The following is a 23,420-nucleotide window of genomic DNA, read 5'->3' on the forward strand; positions in this document are numbered from 1 at the left end:
AGCTGGATCCATCTCTGTTTTGCAGTTAGGTTTTTGCACCTTGAAATCTTAAACTCTAATGTTAGGAAACTGTAAAGAATATATACGAATTACATAGAATTAACATTTCAGTTCTAAATTAAGGACGTGCTTAGAATTCCTGCTGTGGCTCAGTGGGTTAAGAATCCAGCTATAGCATCTCAGGTCACTGTGGAGTGCAGGTTCGATCCCAGCCCTGAGAAGTGGGATAAAGGATCTCGCATTGCTGTAGCTGTGGCTTGGGTTCAGTCCCTGGCCCAGCAACTTCCATTTGCCATGGGTGGGACCATAAAAAAAAAGAAAGAAGGAGTTCCTGTCGTGGCGCAGTGGTTAACGAATCCGACTAGGAACCATGAGGTTGCGGGTTCGGTCCCTGCCCTTGCTCAGTGGGTTAACGATCTGGCATTGCCGTGAGCTGTGCTGTAGGTTGCAGACGAGGATCGGATCTCGAGTTGCTGTGGCTCTGGCGTAGGCTAGTGGCTGCAGCTCCGATTCAACCCCTAGCCTGGGAACCTCCATATGCCGAGGGAGCTGCCCAAGAAATGGCAAAAAAAAAAAAAAAAAAAAAAAGAAAGAAAAAGAAAAGAAGAAGAAAGAACTTGCTTTTCTGCCCTCACTTCTCATAATGTCCTGTCACAAAGGGGAGGTAGACAAGATTGTTGACAGGGGGAGTGGGGACTCATAAAAGAGTCTCCCAGAGCCTTGAGCAGTGGCTCTGTAGCAGGCAAAGATGTTGGAGAAGGTGTATCTTTCTCTGATTTTTTGATGACTATCCTTTGCATTCCAAGTTGTGATGACTTTTAAGGGCAGCTCCTGGGACAACTTCAGGGTATAGAATTTGGCGGTGAGTTGCATTGGCAGAGCTAAGCACAGGGATTTCTCCCACTCATCTGCACCCAGGGCCAGCTACATCATTTGCCATGCCCATAGAAAATGAAAATATGGGGGCCTCCTATTTAGAAAGCAGGAAAAAGTGTTGTAAAGGGGCTAAAATATAAAGCTTTGTCCTGCCTTCCATGGCCTCTCTTTCTCTAGACTTGTCAAAGTATTTTTTATTCGCTGTTTAGTACTATTGTAAGTTGTAAGCAAAATTAAAAATTTAAATCAGCCTAATTTTACCATTCATCTTTATATTGTGCAATGCCAAAATACAGATATAAAAACTTTTAACTTATATACGGAATCACCGAAACTGTAGTTTGTATTTTCTAGCTTGTACATGCCTGTGTTTTGTTTTGTTTTGTTTTGGTCTTTTTGCCATTTCTTGGGCCGCTCCCACAGCATATGGAGGTTCCCAGGCTAGGGGTCGAATCAGAGCTGTAGCCACCAGCCTATACCAGAGCCACAGCAATGCCAGATCCGAGCTGCGTCTGTGACCTACACCACAGCTCACGGCAACGCCGGATCATTAACCCACTTAGCAAGGGCAGGGATTGAACACGCAACCTCATGGTTCCTAGTCGGATTCGTTAACCACTGTGCCACGACGGGAACTCCTGTGTATTTTCTTCTTAACAGAACAGTGGAAACACTGCATAAAACTCACTCAGCAATTTTTATTTCATTTCGTTTTTTTTTTTTCTTTTTTGGATGTACCTGTGGCATATGGACATTCCTGGGCCAGGGGTAGAATCTGAGCCACAGCTGTGAGTTACGCCAGAGCTACCACCTATGCCACAGCTGCAGCAATGCCAGATCCTTAACCCACTGCAACAGGCCGGGGATCAACTGGCGCCTCCACCAAGACAAGCAGGATCATTAACCCACTGTACCACAGCAGGAACTCCTATTTCATTTCTTAATACAGGTACATTCTATAAACACTCTCTACCTTGACTTACTGATGAGTAAGGAAGGCCTAAAAGGAAAACAAACTATGGGTCGCCCTATCTTCCCTTCTACATCATCATTTTCGGTGTATGTGGTTGACTAATCAGGGAGGTAACAGGACTCAGAGTATGACAGAGTTCCTTGGTGCCTTTTGGTGATGAAAGCAAATTCTGGTTCCAACAGAAAGAGCCTTCTGGGGCTGTCAGAGCCCCCAGCTACTCAGCCCTAGATATAATGTGCTTAGCTGCTGCTTGCTTTTAGTCTTGCTGAACTCACTCATGCTATGGGTCTTCTGGAGTTCTGAGTTCCTGGGGAGTATATTGGATGCTGTTTGAAAATGGGGCATAATAGGAACAACGGGCAGGAGTGCCACGTGTGGCTCCTCTACTCACATTCATGCTTTCCTGTCCCCTTGGTCTAAAATCACATTCAAAGATAAAATTATTAAGACTTGCAAGACAGTGACGGCAGAGCATTAAGTCAAGTGCGAGCCCTTTCCCACAGAGGCCCTGTGTGACTGCACGAATTGTACATCCAAGAAGTTGGCTCCTTCTGTATCAGGGGAAGCTGTAAGACAGCTGGAAGCCTCTTGCATGTGCTGTGTACAAAGGAACCCAGTTCACAGCAATCTGGACAGCGCCAATAGTGTATCCATGCAAAATGGTTTCCTTGAAACTCATGTAATGCACTGATTCCAGACTCAGTTGAATTTATATCACCTTAACGACAGTTGGATCTCTTAGAGGCCTCCCAACTCTATGAGGAGCACCTTTCAGATGGGCCTTTGCAACTTCAAGGCCATAGCGGAAGCGGGTATTCATCATCAAGTCAGTCTCTATATCCTTTATGGTTTTGTTTGTGTGTCTTTCTCCCAGGATTTCCAGCAGGAGAGCTCCAGAAGCCTTTCTTTTGGGGAACAGAATATCCTCGGTAAGTAAACTAATAAAGAAAGCAATTACTGACAAGTAAGGAAGAACACGATGCTTTGGCAGAGCACAGAATATAAAGTCGCAAAAACAAAGCCAGTGGTTGTTCAGCAAAAAGAGGTCATGGAACCTGACATGGATCAGCCCCACTCTCACTATTTTAGGTATTTGTTTTCTGATTCTTGTTGCTAGGGTGTATGACTGGTCAGGAAGACCAACCTATACACAGATAGCTGTCATTTTTTTATGCATTTCTTCACTTAAGCATTGACACCTACTGTAAATATTTGGACCTTGAAGGAATTTTGGGATTTGAGTTGATGGTGATGGGTCTAAATCCATTCCAGATGGAAGAAACAATGTGAGAAAAGGAAAGAAATTTTCTTTCAAAATATCCAGTGGCTGGTCCACATGGTCTCTGACGGAAAGTAGTAGAAAAGAAGTCTGGGGAAGAAGGTCTGTGTTTGATATTAAAGTGTTCTGCATGCTGGTAAGGAGCCTGGATATTAAGCAGTAGGAGATACTGAAGTTTTTGAGCAAGAAGAGATAATTAAATTTGTCTTGAGAAGTATAACCTAGGTCAAAAGTTGGGTGTCTGGAGTAAAGGATATCACTTTAAAGGCTGTCAATAGCAACAGATTGTAGATATATACAATTTAGAATTTCTGATAATATTCATTGTCAGTAATAGCGCCACTTTTATTATATGCCTTGGCTTGCTCTGGTGTTTTAATGTGCAGAAAATTTAGTCTTAATTTTAATAGTCTCTTGTGTTTTAGGTAGAATAAATGAAAATTTGAATATGATTATGCTGGTTAATTGATAGGGGATCACATACATACATAAATAAGAGAAATACAGTGGCAGTGTTTTGATTTGGGCTTCCCCGGAGCAGATTCTTGACAGGGGTTCAAATACAAGTAGTTCTTCTGGGAGGTGTCCCCGGGAAACACCAGCGGGGAAGTGGGACAGGGAGGGAAGGAAACCAGTGAATTGTGCTGTATGAGTTTTCTATGACTGCCATAGTGGATTATCCCAAACTTAGTGGCTTAAAACAATGTAAATTTATTAGCTTATAGCTCTGTAGGTCAGAAGTCCAAGCTGGGTCTCACCGGTCTAGACACAAGGTAATGGCAGGGCTGTACTTCTTTCTGGAAGCTGTAGAAAAGACCTTATTTCCTAACCTTTTCTAGCTTCTAGAGGCAGCCCACATTCCTTGGTTCATGACCCTCTTCCTTCATCTTCCAAACTAGCAAAACTGCATTTCTCTCACCATTCTTCCATAGTCACATCTCTCGTTCTCCTCTTTTGCTCTCTCCTCCACTTTTTAAAATTATTAAAATTTTTTTTTAAATTAAATTTTATTTTTTTAAGGGCCACATCTGCTGCATATGAAAGTTCCCAGGCTAGGGGTCCAGTCAGAGCTGTAGCTGCTGGCCCACACCACAGCCACAGCAATGTGGGATCCGAGCTGCGTCTGTAACTTACACCACAGCTCACAGCAACACCAGATTCTTAACCCACTGAGGGAGGCCAGGGATCAAACACACATCCTCATGGGTACTGTTGGGGTTTGTTACTGCTGAGCCACAACAGGAACTCTCCACTTTTTTTTTTTTTTTTTTTTTTTTTTTTTAAAGCCAGTTATCACTGTGGGCACATGGGACTCATTTCTGCTGGGGAATTGTAGAGCATGCTTCAGCTTGATTCTCAGGGGCAAGAGAGCTGGAGTGTTTGTGTTCCAACTCACTTGCCATCATTGGTTGAGGGCTGCCACCAGGTGTATTAACTCCCTGGCATTGCCCAGCATAGGCCCAGAGGGCTCTGGTGGCTGGAGAAACTCCTCGGGTGACTAGTTTCAGGTGCTGGCAGTTGGAACCTGTCATATTGGTGTGCTGGAAAATGGTAAGTGCCAAGGGAGAGGAGCAGGCATGGATAAACCCTACTATAGGGAACCACTTTCATTAGCATAAATGAAAATTATCGGTTTATATTGACCAAATCCATTAAAATCATCCCATGTCTCAGCTGCGTAATTTTCATCAGTGCTCTGATATTTGGAATCAATTTTCTCTCTTGTTAAGATTAGAAATTCGTACATATTTTCATAAAATTGAAGGTCTAGGTCCTTTGTTAAGCTTGCCTCAAACTAAAAAAGTCCCGGAATTGATGGATTCTGCCTACCATTGGCAGTTTAACTGATTTCCTGTTATTGTGGTTATATTCCTGGACACTTGGACATAGCCTGGATGGGTTTTGAATTTACTGATTCAATGAATTTGTTCATTGGGTCCCTGAGATGAATTTTCTGATACAAGAGTCAACATCCTAGAAATGTAGGAAATGTCAGTATTCAGCCTTATGCTGAGTGGGAGAGCAATTTGTATTTTTTTCCTAAGGGTTCTGTGTTTCCATTGCAGCCATTCATCCTTTATTAAGGCACCCATTCAATGAATAATTATTAAACATCTTTGGGGCACCCAGCATTGGAAATGCAGAGATGCTGGAGAGATGGGAATCCCAGTTTAGTGAGATGGGGTCCCATATCTCCATCTGTCCTAGATGGATATCCTTCAGAACCAATGGGTGGGTATCCTTTCTGCTCACGCTGGTCAGCTTAGCCCTCCCATGGGTGCTGGGTCTAATTGTGGTGACATCAGCCAGCTGAACTGTTTCCAGAGGAAACAGGGTTTTAAGTGGCCTAAGACAATGTATCCCAAAGCTTGTGTTCTGTGAAGTAGTAATAGAGGTAAGTGGTCCTCCCCTTCCTTTAGTTTTGAAGAATCACAATACTTAGCAGCATAGAAAGTCCTAAGAAATGTGCCGAGAAGAACCTCTCTAGGTATGTTTCACTTGAGGTTCTTCAACCCCCCTTTACCTCATGTTTTGGGAAATGCTGGACTAGACTTCATGACCAAAGTGAAAAAGTTGAAAACACTTGGGAAGAGAACCCTTGAGGGATGACCTCATAACTTTCTTCACATTTTTGAAAGAAAGTTAAGGTGGTGGAATGATGTACTGTATTTGGGGAGCTTAGAGGATGTTCAGCCAGAACACTCTAGACCACTACACTAGACCAGCAAATAGGAGAGAGATTCCAGATCAACATTAGGGAGCGCTCTTTCATTTAGAACTACTGGAAGAGGGAATGAGCCGCCTCAGAAGGGGATGAGCTCCTGGTTATTGGAAATGCCTAAGGGGAGGAGTCTTAGGACCATTTGAGTGGGTTTTTGGAAAGGGGGCCCATACCTCTGCTCAGGAATTGAACCAGGTGACCTTAAAGCTGCTTGCAACTCTGAGATTTTTATGAATTTTCACTTCAGGCATAGAGTAGCCTTTACTTGATGACAGCGTGAGATCATGGTTGCTCCAGACAGCAGTGAGGTGGTTTTGTTGTTGACAGCAAATCCTGTGCATATGTGAAACCCATCGGGTAGTAAGAACAAAAGAGAAAGTGAGTAGGTGGAAAAATTGTCATCTTCCCCATTTTATTTTTAGAAGGCTAGATTTTCTCTGCAGGAGTCTTCTTGTTTCTGGCCAGCTAGTCACATTTTAAAAGGCACAGGGGTTTATTTATTTATTTCTTTTTTTAATGACATGCTAATTTAAATAATGTCCATTGATAAAATGGAAAATGTGAATTTAGTATTATGAAGCATTATCATTGTCAGGCTTAGTCATCTCCAATTACTTTTTCTTTGTCTCTTGTCCAAAGGATTGTGATTATATAACTGAGAATTGGAACTTGCAATGATTCAATCATTTTCTGAATTCTCTATTACCCTTTGCAAATAGGAAGCTCGTTGGAGCAGTCCCTCTTAAGGGACATTTATTGCAGAGCAGTTGCTTCCATTGTTCAACCCTGAAATTCATCCAGTCAATAGCATTGACCGAGGCTTGGAGGGGACGGAGCACTATTCTCAGAGCTGAGAGTCCTGGAAAAAATGAAATGTTACAGGCTGCCTAGTGATAGCTACTGCTGCAAAAATTAGCGCTATGTAAAATTACAAGTTTGTCCCATACTGCTCTGATAGTTCTATGATTGAAATGCATAATTTTACTCTTACTTCTTTAATGAAGGTTTGCAATGATGGAAAAACAGTAGGAAAGCATTTTTTCAAATGCAAATTACCTTGCAGGAAAGAAATAACAAAGGAAAGAATTGCCACCAAGGGGAAAAATTAAATCTTACAGCACTTCCTTGGGTATAGTTGAGACAAACAATTAGCATGTTTAGGATCATTATGTCCTGTAATAACATGTTGCTTCAAAAATTTTCGTTCTTTCCACTTATAGTTCCTATCTATTTGCTGGGTGACTTTGATGTTGCATGTCAGGAACCAACAGAAGAAATATTTTTAGTATAATTACAGATCTCAGGAAGAATCCTTACAACAAGAATTTTAAGTTGTCTATAATCCTCATGCGCACATTAAATGACTAAGTTGCATATTGATCTGTCACTTGCAAGAAATGCTAAAGTTAATTAATCATTAGCAGAATCATTTGTTACCTTCTTAGTGTGTGTTAGGTATGGAGAATTTAGCAGCAATCAAGTAGATAAGGGTTTGGCCTTCAGGGAGCTTTCAGTTGAGAAAGACGATCCCAGACACACACACAGGAACCCCAGCTTCCCCCCCGCCTCCGCCCCCCGCCATTGATTTCCTCACAATTCATGTATATGTTCTCTTTGACTGTGTAAGAAAGCATCACCACTGTTGGCTCATGATTCTGCAATTTGGGCAGGACTCAGCTGAGTCAGTTTGTTTCTGCTCCTGTGCTGTTGGCTGGGGCAGCTCGACTGGGCCATAGGATGGAAGATGACTTCGCTCACATGTCTGGTGCCACAGCTGGACTGGCTCGAATGGCTGGGGCCTGGCTGGGCCTCTCTTTTCCTTTAGAGGTCTCTCAACTTTTGACATCTCTTACTTCCTTCACTTGGCCTCTCTCCAGCTCATTGCTCCAACTTCTTTACATTGCAGCAGACATCCAGGGAGGGCAAAAAAAAAAACAAAAAGGAAGCCGTAAGACATCCGCCCAGAAGTCACACCTGGCCCCTTCCACTGCATTCTCTTGATCCCAGCAAGTCCTGTAGCCCATCCAAGTTCAAGGGGAAGGAAATAGATTGCCTCTTGATGGGAGGAGGGACACAGGGGCACAGGCCTTTGGAGTGGATGGAATTGTGGGTGATCGCCTTTGGAGATCATCTACCACATGCATCTTTAGAGGTGAAGAAAAATAATATAACACTTTCTCCAAATCTGGTTCTGGCTTTGCAGTCTTTGCTGTTCAGCTGTGAATTTGTCTGTCACAGAAGCAGAGGAATGTGACTACCTTTGAAAGCAGAGTGATCCCTTTTAATCTCTGCTCTATTCCTGTTTTATGACTACATTTGGAAAACAATTTAACTTCTAAGTCTATAGGGATTTTTCAACAGGTTCTCAGATAAAAAATAAACAGTGTGTTTAAAGACAGGATCTTTTCGAACCCTGCTGCTGCCTTGGACGTTGAGAAATATAAACTCTAGCTAGAGCAGTTATAGCACCATAGAAGCCTTAGGGCTGGAAGGGGCTTCAGAAACCATCTCATTCACATCTATAATTTCACAGGGTAGGAACTAAGCCCCATACACGGTCATAGTGACAGTGTTAGAAATTATATTTTCTTTATCTATTTCAATGAGAAGGGTGTGTTTACTTTTTTTTTTTTTTTTTTTTTTTTTTTTTTTTTTTTTTTACAGTTTTGTGGATGTGATTATTAGATTCCTATTACCGTGGTTATTAGAAAACAGATTATCTTGGCTTTTCATTGGACAAAAATTAAAGGGGTATGTTCTGAGATTCATGCTTGTAATTTTCTCCCAATTATATATTTATGCCGTAGATCTCTGAGTTATGGTGCTATAGGAGTAATTGTTGGACATGAATTTACACATGGATTTGATAATAATGGTAAGTACTGGTTCATTGTAGGAGCTGACGCTTTTATGGTCATGTTGACAATATGGATGTTAATTGTTGCTATTATCTTCGCCTGGTGGCATCATCATAGATTGACGATTAGCCAAAGCAGAATAATTGCTGATTGAAAACTTTCCCCCACGTCTGCTATGATAGCTTGCAATAAATAAACAATCGTTCCTTTCGGACTTGGGGTAGAATGAAAAAAAGACCTTGTAATTTCATTGAAATTACAGGTTTCGCATTTAGATCTGGATGGCTGTAGCTGCCACAATAGTTATAGGAATCACTTTATAGTTTCTCTTCCTTTCATTTCTTTATTCACCGTTTGGAGATGCTCTCCCTGGAGGTGTGAACTCTGCTCTGGAGATGATTATACCTGCTGCCAGCATAGGACTCAGCAAGTTAGGACTCTGAAGCTTGGCTGACGGGTTCTTTTATACTATGTCAAGGATTATTCAATGCTTAATCTCTGTTTTTCTCTATGCTGTCATATATTCAGATTTGTTTTATTTATTTATTTAATATTTATTTATTTATTATTTTTAGGGCCACACCCACAGCATATGGAAGTTCCTAGGCTAGGGGTCTAACTGGAGCTGTAGCTGCCAGCCTACTCCACAGTCACAGCAATGTGGAATCCGAGCTGTGTCTGCGCCTACCCCACAGTTCACAGCAACGCCAGATCCTTAGCCCACTGAGCAGGGCCAGGGATTGAATCCACATCCTCATGGGTACTAGTCAGGTTTGTTACCACTGAGCCATGATAGGAACTCCTTTAGATCTGTTTTAGAAAGGCTATGCTTTCCTAATAATGCATAATACACAGTATGCTATGTATCCTGATGACATTTAAGCAGAAGGAAAGAACAGACTATGACCTAAAGAAATGATTGCCCTTTGAGAGTCATCATTTTTAATCAGAATTCCATTCTGTGCTGTCTTCACCATCCTTTCCTAGATGCTTTTCCCAGGGCCAGAGACCCTTTTGGTTCCTCTCTTTCTGGATGATTCTTCTTGTACTCCTACCAGCCTTTCCTTAATCACCTAAGGTTTTTGCTCCCCTGGTCTCTCCTCCCTTTGAAGATGTAGCTGCCTTGTAGTCATCTGAATCACCAGAGCTAGACTTTAAGTCTTTGCATGTTTGGGTAATCTGAGAGCAGAGTCTTAGCTAAGAAACAAAAGCCAGTAGTGCTATGTCTCTTGGTTCTAGGCCTTTTTTCTTAGGAAATTTAAGTATAATTCTCCCTCAGAATCTTCTGGAAGCCTTTTGGAATCTCTTAAAGGATAGAACCTAAAGGTGGCATTTCACTCTATAACCAATACTTAGAGCAGTGCATGGCACATGTAAATACACCCCCAGTAACTATTTAATGATGGCTTGCTTAGTGGGTGGAGGACATTGACTTTGTGTTCTCCCAGGAAGTGGTAAGAGTGGCATCCAGCCTTGCCAGAGAGCTTTGGATTGTTATAGTCGACACCTTTGCTTTGGGGCCTTTCTTGTAAGCCCAGTGAAGAGTTCTTTGCATAATTCAGTTTAAACCTGTAGTAACCTTGAGTATAGTCAATAGTTCAGAGACACCCAGACTTTTTTTTGAATCATGTAGAAAAGAAAAAAAAGCGAACCTGTAGCAGAAAAGCATATAGAACTAATGTTCTTCCCATTATGTTTTGGAGATTTCCATTCTTGTTCCAAGTTCTCTTTTTAGAGCAACCTTCCTCATCAAAGCAGGACAGATGGGCCTTCCATCTACACTGATGGCTGTAGAATGATTCATAACAGAGGTTTTATGTGTCTCTTTGCTCCTGGCAACTTGGAGGAAACACGATCCCTTAGAGCTGAGTCAGGGGCCATGGTCGCAGGGTATGTGACTCACCCAGGCTGTTCCTATGGATGGTTTGGAATTTCCCTGGTAGTGGTGCTGTGATTCCTTTCCTGGGCTTTCTCAATGAAGCCATTTCATTTCATAATTTGGAGAAGATTTTGGGTCAGAGCAGGTGAAAACAGGAAGTCTAAGAATGGTACATGCCGTAAGTTGATAAATCTTAAGATATTCATTGTTGCTTAGGAGGAAAAAACTTCCTCAGACCTCTTTCTCCCTCGCTTTACACCTAAAGTGTGACACTGGGGTGAAGGTGGGTGCTGCTCCCAGGAGTCCCTGTTGTGGAGACTGTTTCTTTAAGGCTTGTCCAAGTGAGGGAAAGGAAAGATAAAGAAATTTGTTTCTATAAATAATATGAGTATCTTTTAACTTTGCTTTTTGCCAGGTAGAAAATACGATAAAAATGGAAACCTGGATCCTTGGTGGTCTGTTGACTCAGAAGAAAAGTTTAAGGAAAAAACAAAGTGCATGATTAACCAGTATAGCAACTATTATTGGAAGAAAGCTGGCTTAAATGTGAGTACTATGCTGGTCAAGGGGGCATCTTGTAAGTCATTTTTCCTCATGTGGACACTAGCTTGCTTTAGACCATTGGTTCTGAAAACATGGTTTCCAGGCCAATGGCATCAGCCTCTGGGGAACTTGTTAGGAGTGCAAATTCTTTAGTCTTACTGCAGATGTACTAACTCTTAGGGAGGGAGGTATGATGGGGATTGCAGGGGTGGAACCCAGTAGTCTGGCAGTCTGTACTTTCATAAGCCTGCAGGTGTTTCTCATATAAGCTAAAGTTTGAGAATCACAGGCCTAGACATTAGTCTGTTCTCTAGATTCAGATTAATATAGGAACAGCCTTCAACCAAAGGGACTAGAAACTTTCCAAAAGATGTCCTACTCTAGAAAACAAAGAGGGGGCCACATCAAGATGGTAGGAGGGACAATTATGTGATATAAACAACCCCATACCTGCTGGGTGGGCAGCCCACAGACTGGAAAGTAACTGTATCACAGAGACTCACCTACATTAATGACAGTCCTGACCCCACATCAGGTCCCCATGCCTGGGCATCTGGCATTGGGAGAAAGAGCCCCCAGAGCATCTGGCATTGAAGGCCAGTGGGGCTTGTATACAGGAGCTCTACAGGATTGGGGGAAAACAGAGACCCCATTCTTGAAAGGCACACACAGACTTTCACGTGCGCTGGGTCCCAGGGCAAAGCAGAGACTTCATAGGAATCTGGGTCAAACCTGACTGCAGTGCTTGGAGGATCTCCGGGGAAAACAGGGGGTGACTGTGGCTCCTTGTCAGGAAAGGACATCAGAGGCAAAGGACTCGGGAATATTCCTCAGTGTGTGTTCCTCTAGAGGTGGCCATTTTGGGAAAATCTGGCCCCACCCATCAGCACTGAGAACCCCCAGGCCAAACAATAATCCAGGTGGGATCACAGCCCCACCCATCAGTGAACAGGAGGCCTAAAGAGCCTCTAGGCACACAGATGCATCTCATCTCACCCAGAGACAAAGCCCCACCCACCAGAGGGATAGGACTCAGCCCCACCTACCAGTGGGCAGGCACCAGTCCCTCCCATCAGCAAGCCTACAGCAAGCCCCCTTACCAACTTTGGCCACAAGGTGATCAGACATCAGAAGTGAAAGAGGCTACAACTCTACTGTCTGCAAAAAGGAGACCACACCAAAAACCTATAAAAATGAAAAGGCAGAGAACTATAACTCAGGTAAGGGATCAAGAAATAGCCTCAGAAAAAAGCTAAGTGATCTGGAGATTATCATCCTCCAGGAAAAAGACTTCAGACTGATGATGCTAAAGATGATGCAAGACATTGGAAATAAACTGGAGGCAAAGATGGATAATTTACAGCAAACACTGAGCAAAGAGATAAAAGATTTGAAACTTAAGCAAGGAGAGATGCAAAATACAGTAACGGAAATAAAAAAATCATTAGAAGCAACCACCAGCAGAATACAGGATACAGAAGAACGAATAAGTGAGGTGGAGGACAGACTAGTGGAAATCACTGATGCAGAACAGAAAAGAGAAAAAAGATTGAAAACAAATGAAGAGAGCCTCAGAGATCTCTGGGACAATATAAAATGCACCAACATACATATTATAGGGGTGCCAGAAGGAGAAGAGAGAAAGGGACAGAAAAAATTATTTCAAGAGATAATAGCCGAAAACTTCCCTAACATGGGAAAGGAACCACTCGCTCAAATCCAGGAAGCACAGTGAGTACCATATAAAATAGACCCAAGGAGGAACACCCCAGGACACATATTAATCAAACTGACCAAAATTAAAGACAAAGAGATAATATTGAAAACAGCTAGGGAAAAGAAACAAATAACATACAAGGTAACCCCAATAAGGTTACCAGCAGATTCTTCAGCAGAAACTCTGCAGGCTAGAAGGGAGTGGCATGATATACTTAACATGATGAAAGGGAAAAACCTCCAACCAAGATGACTTTACCCAGCAAGGCTCTCATTCAGATTTGAAGAAGAAATCAAAAGCATTACAGATAAGCAAAAGCTAAGAGAATTTAGCAACACTAAACCAGCCTTACAACAAATACTAAAGGAACTTCTCTAGGCAGAGAAGAAAAGGCCACAACTAGAAACAAAAATACCACAAGTGAGAAGGCTCATCAGTCAAGGCATATATACAGTAAAGGTAGGAAATCATCCACACACAAATATCCTACAAAATCAGAAATCATGAGAAGAGGAGGTTACAAATGCAGGACACTGGAGATACACCTACAGTTAAGAGACCAACAACTTAAAACAATCTCATATATATATATATTCTTATATCAAGACTTCAGGGTAACTGCAAACCAAAAATCTACAATTGGTACACCCAGACATAGGAAAAATCAGATTAATATAGAAAACACTGTAGCAAGAGAAACTGTAAAATTCTCACAAATCTACACTCTATATCATTACAAAGATTTCCTTCCAAACTACTGCTTAAGTTTAGTTCATTGAAATAAAACCCCACTAATTTGAGGTAATGACTCTGAATTGATTAAGAGTTCTTAGGAGTTTCCTGGTGGCTCAGCAGGTTAGAGATCCAGTGTTATCACTATTGTGCCTCGGGTTGCTGCTATGGCACAGGTTTGATCCCTGGCCCCCGAACTTCTGCATGCTGCAGGTGTGGCCAAACAAAACGAAACAAGAGTTTTTAGATAAAGAAGTTTGAACAAAAGAATAACTTTTAGCATGTTGATTTTCTATTATGTATACATATATTCATTTCTATAAAGGCACAAATGTCATTTTATACATTTTTTTTTGTGTGTGTGAAATGTTGTTGCTTTCCTTTTTTGTCTTCATCTCCACCTCCTTCCTCTTTCCCTCTTATCACTTTTTTTTTTGTCTTTTTAGGGCTGCACCCATGGCGTATGGAAGTTCCCAGGCGAGGGGTTGAATCAGAGCTGCAGCTGCTGTCCTATGCCACAGCCACAGCAATGCCAGATTTGAGCCGTGTGTGACCTACACCACAGCTCATAGCAAGGCTGGATCCTTAACCACTGAGCGAGTCCAGGGATCGAACCCACATCCTCATGGATACTAGTCGGGTTTGTTTCCCCTTAGCCATGACAGGAACTCCCCTCTCATCATTTTTGTGTGCACTCTCTCCTTTACTTCATTGTTTTCAATGGCTGCCTAAAAGTCCACAGTGGGAATGTACTCTAACACCACCCATTAATGTCTTGTTGTGAGGTTACACTCTGTCTCCAATTATTTCTCCACAGTAATGCTGCTGCACTAAACACTCTTATTATGTATGTATTCTTTTTTCCCTTATAGGATAGATTCCTACTGTTACTAAGAAGTTATAATATTTCATATTCCCACCAGTAATTTATGGAGGAACATTTATGTATTGAGTTATTTTCTTGTCAGTTTATGAGAACTTTAAAAAATATTATAGATGTTAAAATTTTATCTGTCATTCACATTATAGTATTTCCCCTAGTATATTTGTCATCTTTTTTTGTATATGTATCTTTTGATATACAAAATTTAAATATTTCCTTATACTCAGAGATACCTATTGCTCTTTTTTGTTGTTGTTGTTGAAACAGATTATTTTTTAAATTTTTATTTGGTATAGTTGATTTACAATGTTGTGTCAATTTCTGCTTTACACCATAGAGACCCAGTCTTACATATATATATATGCATTCTTTTTCTCATACTATGTTGTAGCACGTTCTATCCCAAGAGACTGCATTGCTTATTCATTCTAAATGTAATGGTTTACATCTACCAACCCTGAATTCCCCATCCATTTCACTTCTTCCCCACTCCCACTTGACAACCACAAGTCTGTTCTCTGTGTCTGTGAATCTGCTTCTGCTCTGTAGATAGGTTCATTTGTGCCATATTTTAGATTCCAGATATGAGTGATATCATATGGTATTTTTTTTTCTCTCTCTGATTTACTTCACTTAGCATGAGAGTCTCTAGTTGCATCCATGTTGTTGCAAATGGCATTATTTTGTTCTTTTTATGGCTGAGTAGTATTCCACTGTATATATGTACCAAATCTTCTTAATCAGTTGATCTGTTGATGAACATTTAGGTTGTTTCCATGTCTTGGCTATTGTGAATAGTGTTGAAATGAACATAAGGGTACTTGTATCTTTTTTTTGTCTTTTGTCTTTTCAGGGCCACACCCACAGCATATGGAGGTTCCCAGGCTAGGGGTCGAATCAGAGCTGCTGGTCTATGCCACAGCCACAGCAGTGCCAGAACTGAGCTGTGTCTGTGACCTATACCACAGCTCACGGCAAGGCCAGATCCTTAACCCACTGATGGAGGCCAGGGATCTAACCTGCATCCTCATGGATGCTAGTCAGATTTGTTTCCATGGAGCCACAATGGAAACTCCCGCATTTATCTTTTTGAATGAAAGTTTTGTTTGGATGCTCTTGAGTGGGATTGCTAGATCATGTGGTAATTCCATATTTAGTTTTCTGAGGAACCTCCATACTGTTTTCCGTAGTGGTTGTACCATTTTACATTCCCACTAGCAGTGTAGGAGGGTTCCCTTTTCTCCACATCCTTGCCAGCATTTGTTTTTGTAGCCTTTTAATGATAAAGAAGGTCACAAGAGACAAAGAAGAACACTACGTAATGATCAAAGGATCAATCCGAGAAGATATAACAGTTGTAAATATATATGCACCTAATGCTCTTAAAAATAGTTTCTTTATTTCCATTCTATGTCATATATGTTGTCTCCTAGCTTTTCTGGGAAAGTTTTTTATTGTTTTGTTATTTTACACTTAAATATTCATGCATGTGAAACTTATTTTGCTATGGAGTTTAATATGAAAGTTCACTTTTCTTCCAAGGGGAGTCAGTTGATTCAGTATCATTGATTAAAAGGTTTTTTTTCTTACTGAATTGAATGTTCGTCAAATATTAGAATTTCATGTACACTGAGATAAATTTCTATATTATATATTCTATTCCACTGATCTTTTTCTTGATTTCTATACCAATGCATTACTACTGTGACTGTGTGGGTTGTCCTGCTATCTGTCAGTAGAAGCTCTCCCTCGCATTCCTCTTTTAAGTGCTTGGCTTCGCTATTCTCATGCAAATATACTTGTATACACACTCCAAGGTCATTTTACCCATTCTCCACCCATTCCCTAAGAAAACCCCATTCAGATTCTAAGTTAAATCACTTTAAATATATAGAATTGACATTTTTATGATATATAGTCTTCTTGTTCAAAAACATGGCATGGCTTTCTATATGTTTTGTTTTAGGTTTTCAAATACAATTTTAGAATTTTATCTATATAGTGTATCTCCTGTACATTGTTTTTACTTCTTCTTCCTTATTTCATTGGTTTGGTTAAGTTCGCTTTCATGACCTTCCCCCACTGTAATTTTTTTCTTGTAGTTTTTCATTGAATTTTCTGTCCCTGCTTTCATAATTAGAAGACTCAAATTTCTGTGACTGTATTTGACAGTAAGAGACCAGTAATGAAGAATTGTTGGTAGGTTACGGATCTATATAGAAAGATCTTCTAAAACACACATGCACACTATGTGCTCCTAATTCATCCAATCAAAGGCACAGCATGTACGAGAAGCAGGGGACCACACAGAAATGGAGGAGATCGGTGTATTTTCATGTGGTTTCCCCAGATCCTCTTGGTCTGTTAGGCAGACATATACTCCATCCTGATAACTTACTGGGGCTGGGAAAGCACCCAAAACTTTGCTATGCCTCAAGTCTATTATACTGAGGCTTATTTCACCATCCTGGAAGAATTCAGTTAAAAATCCATGTACTTGTAAAGGGAATATTTATAAACACTGAGTTGGTTCTCCTGGTTTTCTTAAAACGTATTCATCACAAGGGAGACCACTCCTTATTCAGGAGGAGAAACCAGAGTCTGTGTCCTTAAATAGTATCTCTAGCTCCTTCGTCAGTTTCCTGGAAAGCCGCTTCTCTGCCCATATTTTAAAGAATATCTACAATGGTGTCATGGGAAGACCTAAAAAGGGTGCTTCTGTGTATCTGTGAAAATCCCTCTAGAATATATGTTGCTTCAATAAAAGCATACAGGAGGGATTTTTGAGTCATACACGGGTCCAAATTTTGGTTCAACCAATAGCAGATTTTAAGTTTTGTTTTGTTCCGTTTTGTTTTAATTTGGGAGTTACTTAACATTCCTGTATCTCTGAGTCTTCATCTGTGAAATGGATAACTTTTTTTTTTGGCTGTGCCTATGGCATGTGGAAGTTCCGAGGCCAGTGTTCAAACCCACATCACAGCAGTGACCTGAGCCACAGCAGTGACAACACCAAACCCTTAATCTGCTGGGCCACCAGGAAACTTCTTTTTTAAATTTTTTGTGTTCTTTTTTTTTTAATGGAAAACTATTTTTGAACTCATTAGCTTGTTGTAATAATTAGAATGTCTGAGGAGTTTCTGTTGTGGCTCAGTGGAAACAAGTCTGACTAGTATCCATGAGTATATGGGTTTAGTCCCTGGCCTCACTCAGTGGGTCAGGGATCTGGCATTGCTGTGAGCTGTGGTGTAGGTCACAGACATGGCTCAGATCCCATGTTGCTCTGGCTGTGACGTAGGCCTGCAGCTGCAGCTCCATTTCGACCCCTAGCCTAGGAACTTCCATATGCTGCAGGTGCGGATCTAAAAAGAAAAAAAAAAGAATTAGAATGACTGAGATAATGTAAAGCACTGGCACGATGCCTGCTATATGGTAAGTGCTCAATAAATTGTATTTAATATTCCTAATACTTTGTGACATATTCATAGGTATACCACCCCAGGAGAGAACAAAACAATATGGGCTAAAAAACAAACAAACAGAAATAGAAGAGCAGTTTTATGGAGGAAGGGAATGCATATTTCCTGGTGATTATTATATGCAGCCATACAAACATCATCTCTCAAAGAATCTACATTAGAGCTTAGGTTGATAAGACTCCAAAATCCCTACTCTTCTCCCATCTCAGGCTCTTGTTCTCTTATTTGAAGTTCATTTTATACCTAGGTGCTGTGTTAGAGGGAGGGGACTATTCTACAACATTCATTTTGGCCAAAGTGTCAGATATTGAAACTGAATTCTGACAAATGCATACTTCCACAACAAGGACGATAGAAAGGGCATGCCTGTCTCAGTGTAAATCCATTCAGCCATCAGAAAACAGCTTCAGTCTCATTCCCTAAGGAGAGGGGGAGGCTTCCTTTGTGGATATAAAGGGCCATGATTTATTTTTCTGGCTCCATTTGTGGAGGCCAATCTTCTGTGCCGGAATCATTCTTTGCTGTGGACTTGGTGCGTGGTGGGGGTGGGGGGATGCTGATGGAGCATCAAAGAAGCAGACTGCAAGCAGCTATTGAGAGGTAAGCCTAGGGCCATATGGTCTACTGAGGTGGTCCAGAGTGGCAGCAGCCAGAGGGGTGAGGCTACTCCCCAAACCTCTTAAAAAAGGCTTAAAGGAACAAGAAAGGAGATTAAATCTGTGCATGAGTGGTTATAAACAGCAGCACTAGAGTCAAGAGGAGTTAAGACTTGAGAAGCTAACATATTATGGAGCCAAGGTTCCAGACAGAGATTGCTTGGGTTTGAATCCCTGTGGAGTACAGGCAATTCACTTAATTTCTCTTAGGTCAGGTGCAGTAGAAGCAGAACCCAAGAAGGAATTTCTTAGATAAAAGATTCATTGCATAGGAAGTTTCAGGAGAAACCTGTGAGGTAGTGAGTAAAACATGTTGGTTTCAGAAGTTTAGCTTCATTCTGATCTCAGAGAGTATTCCAGAGCATAAATTGCACTACAGAAAATTTTCAGCCTGGGATAAGGGGTTGAGCTATTCTAACTGCTCCAGGTTAGGTGAGGGGTTCCCCCTAAGCCCAGCTTAATCTTCCTGAGCCAGTAGCAGTTGCAGGAATGGGACCATAGTCCTGGTAGAAAAGGGGATCTGGTGTAGCACCAGTGATATCTTTGATACACACACTCTGAGCTTTAGTGTCCTCGTTTTAATAAATGAGCATGGATGGTGATAATAGCACTTACTTCATAGGACTGTAGTAAAAGAAAGAATTTACGTAAAGCAGGAATGGTTATTTTTAGGGACCCAAGCTAGGAGGATTCTGGGTGATTACAGGGATTAATGTTTTCTGAAGATTTGTTTTTATTCATTGCTATTGCTGGATACCTGGGTTATTGGGATAGTGGAAAATCAAGAGTTGGTGGGGTCTATGGCTTGATAATTTAGAACAGTGTGTATTAGTTTCCTGTTGCTGCTGTAACAAGTCACCACTAGCCTAGTGACTTGAAACATCATAAATTTGGTATTTTACAATTCTGTATTTCTTACTCAGGTCTCAGCAGGTTAAAATTAAGGTGTCAGCAGGGCTGCTTCCATTTCTAGCTGCTTTAGGGGAGAATCTCTTTCCTTGGCTTTTCCAGGTTTTAGAGGCTGCCCACATTCCTTGGTCCTGGCTTCTTCATAGCCAGCGATGACTGATTGGGTCTCCTCAGGTTGACACTCTTTCCTGACTTCCTTCCCTTGTATTTATACAGACTCTTGTGGTTACATTGGACTCACCTGGATAACATAGGCTAATGTCTCTATCTCAAGACCCTTAATTTAATCGTATTTTAGAAGTCCCCTTTGCCGCATAAGGTAATATTTTCACATGTTTCAGCATTTAGGACATAGATATCTTTATTATTTGGGGGCATTATTTTGTCTCCGATGCAGGGATTGGCAAACTTTTTCTGTAAAGGGCCAGATAGTAAATACTTTAGGCTTTGTGGGTTGTAAGGTCTCGGTTGCAACTACTCAACCCTGCTATGGTAGGAAAATATCCATGGACAATATATACTTGAACAAACGTAGTTACTTTCTAGTAAAACTTGAATTATGAGTGCTGAAATTTGAAATTGGCATAATTTTCACGCACCAAAGAGTATTGTACTTTCTATTTAATGCCCAGGCATTGAAAAATGCAAAGTCCAGTCTTACCTTGCAGCCTGTACAAAAGCATGCGGCAGGTTGGATTTTGGCTTGTGGGTCATTTTGGTTTACAGTGGTTTTTGTCCTAGCCTATTTAAGTGTTTAAGAAACAGTCCTTATATGTTTGGAAGAATTTCTTCACGATGCTTTGCTGGCTGTCATACATATTGCAAACCTCGACCTTGTGGTCTACGCTACTTCTATTTGATTTTCATGCCCCTTGAGAACTATCCTCTTTTTAATTTTTCATGGAAATTGCTGAAGGTAAAATGGTAATTGTTGGTCTTAAAACCTTGTTCCTGTGTGGGTGGTAGATTTTTTGGGGGAACACAAGTACCATGAAAAAGAATACTCAAATTATGTGCACTAATCAGAGAAAGTAATCTGTGTGTTGACATTTCTGTTTTTTCCCCCATTAAATCAGAGTCACTCAGGATACTGTTAACATTTTTTTGGAGCTGGTTAAATTGGTGAGAATAGGGAGATGGTGAGAAATAAATGTGTAGCATAATGAAATAAAAATTACATTCAGGAGCACCTTGCTGGGATTAGTTTCCCATCTCACAGTATATTGTGACTCCCTCTGATTGGTTGAATGCAATTCTCTCTTTAAAATATGGCACTTTTTCTTGCAATCATATTTATGCCTCTTGCTGAATGGTAGTTAACTGTGAAACACTCTTTTTTTTTGTTAGGTGAAGGGGAAGAGGACCCTGGGAGAAAATATTGCCGATAATGGAGGTCTGCGGCAAGCTTTTAGGGTATGCGCTGCAACATTTGCGGTGATTTTTAAAATTAAAGTATAAAATACCGTATGGGTGCACCTCAGTTTACATCACGGACATTTTCTTTAGAGTTAGATTTCTGTAAATTCTGTGAATTTCTGTAAATCGAATGGTATTTCCCCATTGACTCTATTATATTCTATTAGATGAATAGAGGTGCATTTCTCTCTTTGTTCTTTTTGGGGTATAAAGTCACCCTAAAATATTTTCTACTAAGGGTCATGTATTTAAAAGTTTTCAGAAAATGCTTCCACATTAAAACATGCTACAGAAAACTCCTCAGGGGCTAGCTTCATAGGTGTCTTTTTAAAGTGTACTCTCTGTAGCCCTCCTCATAATTTTCTCTTAAAATACCAAACTTCCAAATTATGGTCAGAGGCTAGTGGTCCTCATAGAGTGGACCAGGTCCATAATAATGTTTTCATCATCCACTGGTCTGTAGTTAAATAAGACACATAAGGATGATGTAGAGAGATATTCATAAAGCTAAATGCATTCACTGTAAAGATCAAGCTGTTATTCTGAGGTTATGTCCTTCCTCTATTCTAGAGAAAATATATTTTATAAAATGATGGTGACTGAAGATCATAGCTTTCCCTCCCTCTTATTTGGCAAAAGAAAAAATTGACAATAGATTGACCCCCAATTTATTTCCACATGGCTTGTCATTGTATTAGACATGTTTGTTCCCTGGTAGCAATAGAAAGAATAGCTTTTTGGAGTTCCCTTGTGGTGCAGGGGGTTAAGGATCAGGCATTGTCACTTCAGTGGCTCTAGTCACTGCCATGTGCAGATTTGATCCTTGCCCTGGGAACTTCCACCTGCCATGGGTGTGGCCAGAAAAGAAGAGTTCCCACTGTGGCACAGTGGGTTGAGAATCCGACAGCAGCAGCTCAGATTGCTGTTGAGGTGCAGGTTTGCACCCCTGGCCCGGCACAGTGGGTTAAAGGATCCAGTGTTGCTGCAGCCATGGCATAGGTTGCACCTGTGGCTTGGATTCAGGCCCTGGTCTGGAAACTTCCATATGAAGAGGGTGCAGCCATTTAAAAAAAAAAAAAAAAGCTTTGTGTGGGAGTGGGGGAGTTATTTAACACTTGAGCACTTTGGCCCAGCTGCTTTGCTGTCTATTGAGGAAGAGGTCTTTTTGTGGGCGAACCTCCCTCACTGTTAAACAACACAGCATTGATGTGCATATCCATGTGATCCAGGTGTTTGTTTTCTTAAAGGAGAACTTGACAGGATACATTTTGCACCTACCTGGTGGAGGATACATTTAATATCTCTGCCCTGGTTGAGAAAAGGGAGAAGTCTTTATTACAGAGGATCTTCTCTTGTCCTTCTCTCCCCAGGCATACAGGAAATGGATAGATGACAAGAGGCAGGGCGTTGAGGAGCCTCTCCTTCCCGGTGTCGAATTCTCTAACAACCAGCTTTTCTTCCTGAGTTATGCTCATGTGAGTAAGACCAAGGCAGGGGCATCAGAGATGGAGTGTAGGTCTTTGGCTGGCTCCCTAGATCAAAGGTTTGGAACGGAAGTTTAATGGCATAACTTTGATTTCAGCTGAAGTTTAATCTTGCTGCTTATTTTCAGGATACATTTCACCTTCTTACTATTTTATCAACGTAATTGATCGACTGATTGAATCAAGGTTTCTTGGTGTATTTATCAAGTGGGGTAACTCACGTGATATTTTTTTGGTATATCCTGACTTCTTAATATATTTGATACACTTTATAACCATTTCTGATGACCTGTTCTTTGGCTTTCTTGGCTCTGCCCTTTCCTGCGTTGCTCTTCCTTTGCTTCATTGGCTGCTTTTATCCCACCACTGTCTACATGTGGGAGACCCTCACGGCTATGTTCCCAACTGCCAGATGAACTTGTGAAGACTGCTAGAGCTGAAAACAACAACAACAAAGGCGAGGAGAGTCATGGCACTCTTTTGTGAGTTTAATGGGCTCTCTGAGCAGAAATGAAAAGAAGACTTCCCCTAAGTAGGCACAGTTCTGAGTTGAAGTATCTGGCCAATGAGGCAGGTGTCAGTTGTTCTTTGTTACTCGGTTATTGCACTGGTTTATGCCACAAAAACCAATATGTAGGCCTCATTTTCAGACAAGCCTGGGATGTATTGATGATGGTTCTGATGCATGGCTTCGCAGTGGGCCAATCTGTATCTGTATGCTCAAGACTAGGCAAGAGTTTTCATCAGTACAACCTTGTGTTCCTAAGTCTTTTCATTCACTTCTCAGTAAGCTCAATTCATTTCCATGCCTTCTTTGGTTGACTCTGCTTAAAAGATTTTCACCTGTCTGGGTCTTTTATTTCTTTCTTTTTTTAAAATGATTTTTTAAAAAAAGTTCATTTACCAATTTTAACAGTCTAGAAAAAAAGTTTGACTTGGGTCTTTTATTTCTTAAAGTTGACATGGCAACACTAAGTAAATGATCACTGATCTACCTGATGTCAGCAAAAGTAG

At 41.0% G+C, this 23,420-nt stretch overlaps 1 protein-coding gene across 9 annotated transcripts in view; it reads left to right on the plus strand.

Moving 5' to 3' along the window:
* The window catches only part of PHEX (phosphate regulating endopeptidase homolog, X-linked), a 221,590-nt gene that overhangs the window by 188,686 nt on the left and 9,484 nt on the right, over positions 1-23,420 (plus strand). For all 9 annotated transcript variants that reach the window (XM_021079391.1, XM_021079390.1, XM_013986002.2 and 6 more), the window contains 5 exons: positions 2,724-2,778; positions 8,658-8,725; positions 11,003-11,133; positions 20,854-20,919; positions 22,293-22,397. In XM_021079391.1, the coding sequence (XP_020935050.1) occupies positions 2,724-2,778; positions 8,658-8,725; positions 11,003-11,133; positions 20,854-20,919; positions 22,293-22,397 (425 nt within the window). The remainder of the gene's footprint in view (positions 1-2,723; positions 2,779-8,657; positions 8,726-11,002; positions 11,134-20,853; positions 20,920-22,292; positions 22,398-23,420) is intronic.

The sequence above is a fragment of the Sus scrofa genome, chromosome X, assembly GCF_000003025.6.
Source record: "Sus scrofa isolate TJ Tabasco breed Duroc chromosome X, Sscrofa11.1, whole genome shotgun sequence".
NCBI classification, from domain to species: Eukaryota; Metazoa; Chordata; class Mammalia; order Artiodactyla; family Suidae; genus Sus; species Sus scrofa.